At 39.7% G+C, this 10,201-nt stretch overlaps 1 protein-coding gene across 1 annotated transcript; it reads right to left on the bottom strand.

Annotated features, from left to right (window-relative positions):
* Positions 1-2,728: 2,728 nt before the first annotated feature.
* SMIM35 (small integral membrane protein 35) lies at positions 2,729-9,418 on the bottom strand. Its single transcript, XM_074212206.1, has 5 exons — positions 9,415-9,418; positions 8,498-8,614; positions 7,512-7,545; positions 6,240-6,383; positions 2,729-5,532 (listed from the first exon to the last, which is right to left on the bottom strand). The coding sequence occupies exons 1-4, from the start codon at positions 9,416-9,418 to the stop codon at positions 6,278-6,280; spliced, it is 261 nt and encodes an 86-aa protein (XP_074068307.1). The 3' UTR covers positions 2,729-5,532; positions 6,240-6,277.
* Positions 9,419-10,201: the final 783 nt, after the last annotated feature.

Here is a 10,201-nt window from a genome sequence, read left to right on the forward strand (position 1 = left end):
AAAAAGAAGAACAATGTAGTTTCACATAGCAAGGATACTACTTTCACTTGATGTAGCAAGTATTTATTGAACAGGTACCAATTTGGTATCTGGGAGATACAAAAGAAGTTTAACACAAGTTGTCCATCTGCAGGTACCCTCCAGTTTATTTGGGAAGATAGGATACCCTTTCAGGAAAAATAGCAAATTGATCTCATAGGTCCCTGTGTGCTCTGAAATTTTACAGTTTCATAAGCCAAAAATGAGCTATATAGACATTAAGAGAAATAGAAGATCAAGGGAAGAAGGAAAGATCCTTAAGGGTCTTTGGTGAATGAATGAGGTTTTGGGAAGGAGATGAGACTGGACCTTGACCTTAAAATACCTTTAAGAAGAATAAGATAAAAGAAAAGGAGAGATCATATTTCAGGTTGGTGTAAGGAGAAAGTGGGTGGGGAGGGAAAGGAGACAACAGGACAAAGGAATGGAGAAATGAGGATATTTTGTTTGAGGAACAATGAGAAGATGGTCCTGGATCAATTGTAAAGTCTCCCTTGGATAATTAATAACTTTGGGCAAGTTCTAAGAGCAATGATTTGTCTGAATGCAAAAGAGTAGATAGATGAGTGAAGCTCACCTGGGCTCAATAGCTCCTCCTGATATCAGCCAGGTATTTTTCCAGAAAGGTCCAACCAAGGACAATCAATCACCCTAACCAAGAACAATCTCCCTCCTTCTCCTGTTCTTCTATGGCTCTTAAGGTTTATATAACTTATTTTTGGTCCTTATAGAAGCTTAAAATTTCAGAGGTAGAAGGGACCTATGAGACCACCTGGCAGTCTTAATATGTGCCCTATCTCCCCAAATAAACAGGAACCATTGAGGGTAGGGAGGAGTTAGGGCCTGGATTCCAAAAAATGAACCAGAGAAGGTAATAGATTGTATGTTTGACTCTAGACAAATCTTTTTGCCAACTGAATGGAGTTCATAGCAAAGGTCATGGGGTGGGCACCACTCAGCCACAGTTTTCATGAGCATAAAGGAAATGGTTCTCTGACATGCTAAGCCAAAGGTATAGGGAAGAAGTAGCTATTTCTGGGGGGAAGGGGAAAGGAAGACACATGGAGAGACATGGGGAGGGATCACCAACACCTTAAGAAGAGGAAGTGATCCTGGTTCTAGTTCCTCCCCCAAATTAATGGGAAACATTTTTCCTGGGGGGGGGGGGAGCCCAAATGACATTGTGCAATGTTCCCCACCCTTTCTAAGTAGTCTGAGGACCTGTGAGCCAGAATAGGCCCTGCCTTGATGGTGGACTATAGCATCTAAACCAAACTCAGGAAAAGCCAGACCACTTCAGAGAGTTTCACTAGAGTCAAAAATTCAAAGGAAAGAGAAATCAACCCTAATGTACTGAAAATAAAGGTACAAATGTCATTCACCCCACCTTCTTCAACTGATTCAATTTCCCCAGTGGAAGGGAGGAAACAAGAAGCTTCTGTCATCCAACTCTTTATCCATTGCCCAGGGAGATAAGTCTTTAAAGGAGAATCCAGAATCCAGAGGTTCAGTTCAATATAAAATACTCTGAAGAAAATTCTGCACCCACTGCCCTTCCACCCCTCAAGGTCTACCTAAGTCTTCTTGATTCAGATCATTTTATCAGGACAAATGGACCTATTAAGAAAAATGCTATTCACACCCCAAAATATTAAAGAAATTGGGAAAGCAAGAGTGTTATTAATAATAACAATAACATATTCTCATTTTTATTAATTTTTTTCAATTATATCTAAAGGTAGTTTTCAACATTCATTTTTGTAAAGTTTTCTTCCTCCCATACTTTCTCCACCCTAGGATAGCAAGCAATCTGATACAGGTTATATATGTACAATCATGTTACACATATTTTCATACTAGTCATGTTGTAAAAGAAGAATCAGAATAAAGGGGAAAAAACTATGAGAAGAAAAAAGGCAAAAAAGAAATTTTAAAATGTAAAAAAAATATGTTTTCAGATTTCATAGTTCTTTCTCTGGATGTGGATGACATTTTCCACAGCAGGTCTTTTAGAATTGTATTTGATGCTGTACTGCTGGGAAGAGACAAGTCTATCATAGCTGATTATCACACAATGTTGCTGTTAAAGTGTATAATGTTTTCCTGGTTCTGCTCATTCCAAATAGCATCAGTACATGTAAAACTTTCCAGGTTTTTCTGAAATCTGCCTTCTCATTATTTCTTATAGAGCAATAATAATCCATTATATTCATATACCACAGCTTGTTCAGCCCTTCCCCTGACCCACACCACACTCCCTATTACTTTCAGTGGCTCCTTATTACTCTCAGGATCACAAAAGGTATAGTTCCTGGTCTCAAGGAGTTCACATTCTAATGGGGGAGGCAACATGAAAATTATATATACATATATATGTATGTATGTATAACTTAAATAAAAGGCAATCTCAATGAAAGTTCTCCTGCAAAAGAAATCAGGGAAGCCAAGAAATGGAAATAAGGTAAGGGGAACAGTCATGGAGACAGGAGATGGAGCATTATTTGGAAGGAACAAGAAGGCAGCCAGTGTGACTCTGATATGTAAAGTGCTTGGAGAGTAAGACTAGAAAGGAAGACATGACCAAAAGCCAACAAGAGAATTTTGTATTTGATCCTGAGAGTAATAAGGAGCCACTGAAAGTAATAGGGAGTGTGGTGTGGGTCAGGGGAAGGTAAGATCTGCACTGCAAGAAAACCACTTTTTCAGCACTGTTTCAGATAACTAAAAAGGTAACAGGAATCTATCTTCTTCTCCTAGTGGCCCTTCATCTGCCCTCATGAGAACAGAAGATGGTTTAAAGGACAAAGACAAGGAGCACCCACAAAATAAGCTTTCATATTGCTTATTAATCTCTTTTTAAAAATATTTATATTTTATTTCTTCCAATTACAGATAAAAACATTTTTAACATTCACTTTTTAAATTTCTGAGTTGGAAATTCTGTCCCTCCCTCTTACCCTTCCCCCATCCTTGAGAAAGCAAGCAATTTGATATAACTTATTTATCCATGTGAAGTAATGCAAAACAGATTTCCATATTAGTCAAGTTGAAAAATAAAATACAGATAAAAAAACACAAGGAAAATAAATTTTTAAAAAGTCGGCTTCCATCTTTATCCAGGCTCCATCAGTTCTTTCTCTGAAAGTGAAAAGTATTTTTCATAAGTCCTTTAGAATTGACTTGGATCAGCACATTGCAGGGAATAGTTATATCATTCACAATTTATCATCATCCAATATTTCTGTAACTATGTACACTCCTGGATTTGGTCATTTTACTTTGCCTTAGTTCATGGAAGTCTTTACAGTTTTTTTCCTGAAATCATCCTTGTCATTTCCTATAACCCAATAATATTCCATCATATACATAACCATAGTTTGTTCAGTCATTTGCCAAATTATGAACATCCCCCTCAATTTTCAATTCTTTTCCATCACAAAAAAGTTCCCATAAATATTTTGAACAAATAGTTGGCCTATATTCACTTATGGATAATCCGTGTGTAAATCTATTACACTTTGTGGAATATATATTCCCTTTTTACCACCCAGCTTCATTATCAGAGACCCTAGAGGCCATTTAATGCAGCAACCCCATTTTAGAGATGAGGCCCAGAGAGGATAAATTACTTGCCTAGAGTCCCATAATTAATAAGCATCTGGGGCAGGATTGGAACTCCAAGCCCAGTGTTCTCTCCACTGTGTCATCATAAGTGAGTACCTAGGAAATATAAATATCCTTAGAAAAATGCCATCTGTAACTCCTCAAAATCAAAGAAAAGATTCTTTTAAACTAGCTTTTGTTATGTGCTATCTACTTCACTACAGATGATTAAGAGTTGGATTTGGAGGGAGACATCAGCAATGTCATTGACATCTGATACATCCTTGTTGTACAGCAGGGACCTTAGATCCTAGAGGACTTTCAGGTAATAATGCTCCTCTCAGGTTGAAAGGGACAGCTATGTGACACAGTGGATGCACATTCACCTCCCTGATGTCATGGTTCTTCAAGAACAAAGGACAAATGTCATCATCATCATCATCATCTTCAGGTAGAAAGGCTTGGAGTTGGGCTTGGTGATGGAGGACCAGCCTCACTGGGGTTGGGGAGTCTCATCACCAGAAGCCTGGTTACCACAAGATGAATTCTCCTTTTTTTTAATCACAGAAGCTCATAAACCCACCTCTTAATTAATAAGTAACATGGTTTCCCTGTGGTAACCAGTCTTCAATCCAGAGAACAGTCCTCCCAGCTGCCAAGTGGAATGGAATGCATTAAATATTTACCAAACATCTACTACTTGTCAAACACTAGGTTAAGAATTTACTCATATTACCTTATCTTATTTGATCCTTACAATCACCCAGGAGATAAGGGTGATTATTTTATAGTTGAGATTGAGGCAGACTAAGCCTAAATTACCTGAGGCCATATTTGAATTTAGGTCTTCCCAAATCTATCCACTGAATCAACCAAACTACACTCTGTCCACTGAACCACCAAGCTGAGTTGAAAAAGATAGGCAGAATGAATGAAAAATTCAGTGGAATCATAAAAGGTTCATCAGTATAGAGATGGAAGGCACTTTAAACATCATCTTGGGGGGGGGCAGCTAGGTGGTGCAGTGGATAAAGCACCAGCCCTGGAGTCAGGAGTACCTGGGTTCAAATCCGGTCTCAAACACTTAATAATTACCTAGCTGTGTGGCCTTGGGCAAGCCACTTAACCCCATTTGCCTTGAAAAAAAATTTAAAAAAAAGATCATCTAGCCTAACTCTTTCATTTGAGAAAATTGAGACCCAAAGGCACTAAATTACTTGTCAAAGGTTACACAAGTCATAATTAGCAGGATTTGAGCTGAGGTACCCTAACTCCAAATCCAGGACTACATTGTCTCCTAACAGAAAGGCCAAGGAATTGGAGGCAATGTTCATTTCAAGTAAGTTGAATGATGCCCTGAATGGAACTCTTATCTCTTTATTCTTCTCTAGCTGGGTGTCTCCTTCCCTTCTTATAAGAGGAAAAAAGGTCAGGATTCCAAGTAAAAAACAAAAAAGTCTATCTAATGGCTAATGTCCCATGTCAGGCTTGAGTTTGTTGGCTCAAAGGTGAGTTGTATTCACCAAAAGAAGCTCTGCAGGTACTCGGTTCTTCTGTAGGGTATCCATTCTTCTCTCCAGGGTAGCTGTCTTCTCTTTAGCTCTAGCAATATCACATTGTCAGAAGACCCAACTCCTCCTTCAAGTTAATTCAGGTAAGACTTGACTCCTTGTGTTCCCCAGTAAGAGGTACCAGGAAATTCCAGGGAGTTGGAAGGTTGAAGAGAGAGGAGAACCCCAGGTAAGGACAGTAGCAGAGGTATGAACTGCTTCCTAGAGGATCAAGATGGAAGAGATATGTTGGAAGTCAGACTTTGGAAAGGCAAAGCTCTGTTCTCCCTGTTCTCTGTGTATTCTTTTCAAGTTGACTCTCCCTTTTCTTCTTCCCTCCCTATGAAAGAGAAAAGAAAAGCATCCAATACAACAAGAGTAAATTGAGAGAGGTACTGAAAAAGGAGATGGAGAAAATCTAGGCAGAGTGGGGAGGTGTAGGTGGAAAAGATATTGGGAATTATTGGGGAAAGAAGATAGAGAGAGAGACTGGGAAGGAGAAAATGAAAAGAAGTTGAAAAAATTAGCAAAGAGCAGATGAAGAGAAGCTGGGGGAATTGAAGAGTAGTGGATGGAAAGGAAGACTGGAAGAACCATGCAAAGGTAAACAAAGGGAGAACAAAGAACATCTGATAAATAAAGTGAACACTTGGAAAAAATATGAAGCTAAAGTGTTTTTATTACTGAATAAATAAAAGCAGGAGGCTTGAGCAGAATGCAATGGGTCAAAAAATGTCACTTGATTTATCAAGTCTGGGAACTGACATCCTAAAATAATGCCCCTTGGAGGAAATAGTGAAAAGCAGGCAAAAACTCTGCTCTAATCTTCTTTTTGAGTAGAATTAGGGATCTATCTCTCCAAGGATAAAAGGAGGAGGTATGAGCCCACTAGAGACCAGACAGAACAAAAAGATATAATAATCCCCCCACAACAAACACACACACACACACACACACACACACACGCATGCACACACGCATGCACACACCCCTGCACACTTAGCTTGCAAGTTAAATGCATTGCTACCAGAAGATGAATCCACTTACCTCTCACAGGTCCCTGAACTGGAGGGATTCCCCCTGCCTCAGACTTGCCTCTCATAGAACTGCTTATAACCACTTTCTGAGTTGCTGAGGCGACCACTGATGGTGAAGGGAGGACCCAGCTCCAACTCCCCAGATTTCAGGTTGCTGAAGAACAAGAAACACAAACTGTCATAAATTCATAGGTTCATAAAACCTAGAATTAAATGGTAGCTTAGAGATTGTCTAATACAAACATCTCATTTTTAAAGACAAGGAAAATAAGTTCCATAGAGGGTGATTTTTTTCAGTCACATAACCTAGTATTTCAGCACGGTGGGGGGGGGGGGGGGTGAAAACCAGGTCCTTTGACCCTAAATCCAACAAAGATCCTGCTAATAGGGGTAGGAGCAGAACTTAGGTAGGAAAAAGGCTTCCACAGGAGCCAGACACAATTGGAAGGAAAGTAAGAATCTTCTCTCACTGGATTGGAGGCAAACACAGGGTATGCAAAAGTAGAGAGTAGTTCTTCCCTGAAGATTTCATGCTAGAGGTCATGCATCCCCAGGGGACTTGCTTAAATAATACTGATACAGATCTTCTTTCAAGATAGTAACTTCAAACAATCTGCCAAAGGGAAAGAAGGCAAGAGGATGGAACTTAGGGTCATAGATTTATACTAGAAGAACCTTAATCAGGATATTCTATCCCACCCTACCCCCCCTTTTACAGATGGAGAGTAATGGCTCAGAAAAGCTAATGACCTCAGGAGAGTCCTAACAGAAGAATTATTATTTCTGATTATCTGAGATCCAAGGCAGCCAGGTATCAGAACCTATCATAGGTATGTTTGTATTCTAGTTTTTATTAATGGGATACTTTTAAGTGTTGAGCTAAAATGATTGCTAAAGTAAGATCCTTTCAAATTTTAACATCCTTCTATAACTATCTAGCTCTCCTTTGGAATACAAAAAAATGACCCCTTAAAGTTGGAAAGAATCAAGAAAAGGAGAGAATAATTAGGGAAGAGAAAAACATGTGCACTTTCTTTCCCCTTGGCAGGAAAGAATGATGCCAGCCAGTGTAGTCCACAAAGTGGATTTGCAATCAAAGAACTTGGATTCGAATCTTAGGACAAGTCACCCAGACTCTCGAGGCCCATTTCTTCATTCCTCATAGAAGATTCCTTCTATTATCAACCCTGTGATCCTGGCTAGCACTGGCCTGGCTGACAATGTCCCTACCAGTTGATTTTGTTCAGAGATGAAGTTTTCATGTAATCCTAGTGCTACTTACCGGATCTGGTACAAGTTAAACACAAAGTTGGGCCCTAGAAAGACAGACAGGAGAGAGTGAGTGCCTTCCATAAGGAAGCATGTACCTACTAGAATATTTTTATTTCACGGGTGGAATCTTGAGGGGAAAAAAGGAGGACCTGACAAGAACTCATTTCTTGCTGTGTTGTCCCAGATATATCCCAGACTCTTTGGATCTCATTTGTATCCAGTGGGATATTTCTCATTGTCCTAGAACCATCTTCCCAGGGACAGAGTCACCCAGAAAGCAAAAGGTTTACTTGGTAAATCACTGAAACTCTTAAAATGGGGAGGACTTAAGCTTATCAGTTAAATACATTACAATCCTGAGAAACTAGGGATGGGAGGCAGTTAATGGAAGGATTTATATTGCTTCTTTGGTCCTCAATATATATTACAAAAGCATTCAACTAACTGCTTCAGATCTCAAACTACCCATAAATGAATATATACATGAAAAATGGAAACCCCAGGAGAACCTGTAAGAGTTGACTTGTGAAGGAGAGGACCTAGAGACAAATTTCTGGCAAAGTACAACCCCACTTAGGAGGATAGGGTGATAGAGTTTGCCGTTTGCCTTAGAGCATACAAAAGGTTCCACGGGTCATCTGTTTTCACCCCTACAGATTGGCAGGAACAACAGGAGTTTATATGTTTCTAAGGCACAGCAAGAACCTTAGGCTCATTCTCTCATCACCTTAACCTATTGTATATGCACTCATGAACATAAACACACACACACACACACACACACACACACACACACACACACACACATTTCAAAGAGCCAGATGCCTGATAAAGTCTCCAACCACGTCAACCACAGGAAATATTTTTATGTTCCACTCAGGTAAGAACACAGCTCATGTTGCTTTAACCAGTTCACACCCTTATTACACCCCAGCTGTGATGTCTGAGCACCCCAAGAAACTGGGCAGAGATCCCAGGGCACTGGCATATACTCACCCTCCCAGCAGTATCCGTGTTGGTACCACTTGGCCAGACTGTAGCCAAGGATGGACACTACTAGTAGTGACAGTCCCACTCCTAAGATAAGACCTAAAGTACTGATGGACTCCTCACCTGCAGGGAGAAGAAGAGTAGAAGATACTGTTAGCCTCTTTAGAAAGGCCTTGGCAATGCCCTAGGCTAGCCAGAGATAGGACCAGCCTTGAAGAGTCAACCTTAGGCCCAGGTTATGACCTTAGGCTATTGAGGAGTCCAGTTTAGAAAGAAACCAGAATGCAGAGTAACCAGTTTCCTTCAAGCTCACATCCTTCTCCTCCATAAATTGTAACTTCAGATTACCTTTATTTGATGTAGCATAATTAGATCCTTAAACCTAGATATAATATGAAAAATGGGAAGGGAGGAGAAAAGGGGAGAATTTACATCCTCTGGAATAATAATGGAGGTTTCTCTGAGGTGTCCATTGTGGTTACAAAGTAGGAGAGCTTCCCCCACTTGAATTTCTTATGCAAGATGATGCAGTGAAAATAGTATCTGACACTTTTGTTGTTCTGTCATCTCAGTCAGGTCTAACTCTTTATGATCCCATTTGGAATTTTCTTGGCTAAGGTTGGAGTGGTTTGCCATTTTCTTCTTTCGCTTATTTTACTGATATAGAAACTGAGGCAAACATGGTTAGGTGACTTTCCCAGGGTCACACAGTTAGTAAATATTAAGGCTGAATTTAAACTAAGAAAGATGAATCTTCCTGACTTTAGGCTAAGCATTCTATCCACCGAGCCACCTAGCTGCCTCTGCTTTAAGGTTTACAGAAGCACTTTAAATGATCACATTTGGTCTTCGCAACAATCCTCAGGGAAAGGAACTTTAGGCTCATTTTACAGATGAGGAAAATGAGAAAATTAGCAACTGACCCATGGTCACAAAGCTGGTGACAGTCAAATCCCTTCCTGATTCTGAGTCTAGAGATTTTTTACATCATACCATGCTATTGGAAGGAGCACTGGATGATAGTCAAAGGGATTTGGATTCTAATCCATAGTGTTAGAGCAGCAATAGTAGCCCTGGAGAAAGTTCCCTGCCTTTCTTTGGTCACACTTTTTTGTACAAGGAGGGGGTTGGATTCAATGGTCTCTACTAGTCCTTCCAGCTCTCATGATCGTTATCCCTGCCTCATGATCCATGAGTCTATACTCCAAATTTCTAATAATAATAATAATAACAACATTTATATTATATATCCTACTAACCAAATATTGTACTGAGTGCTTTATAATTATTATGTCTTTTGATCCTCATAGTCACCCTGAGATGAAGGTGTTATTATGATTCCCATTTCACTGATGAGAAAACTGAGGCATACAAAGATTAAGTGACTTACCCGGGGTTATATACCTCTTAAGTGTCTGAGGCCAGGCTTGAACTCAGGTCTTCTTGAATCTCAACCCATTCCAGTACAAATTGTTCCCATTCCAGTTATTGCTGTAAGATTCAGGTTGACTTGATTTTTGTTTTTCTTTGTTTTGTTTTGTTTTTCATCATAGACATTCAGATTCAGGAAGAGGGAGGCATACATATAGTACACTCTCAGATTTTTACCATTTAGGCTGAGTTATGATTCCCCAAGGGACTTGTTGAAAAGAAAGGTCCTGGGGCAGTTAGAAAATAGCACAGATCAGGATCTAAGTGGTGTAGTTGATA

Source organism: Macrotis lagotis, chromosome 1 (genome assembly GCF_037893015.1).
Source record: "Macrotis lagotis isolate mMagLag1 chromosome 1, bilby.v1.9.chrom.fasta, whole genome shotgun sequence".
Taxonomy (NCBI): Eukaryota; Metazoa; Chordata; class Mammalia; order Peramelemorphia; family Peramelidae; genus Macrotis; species Macrotis lagotis.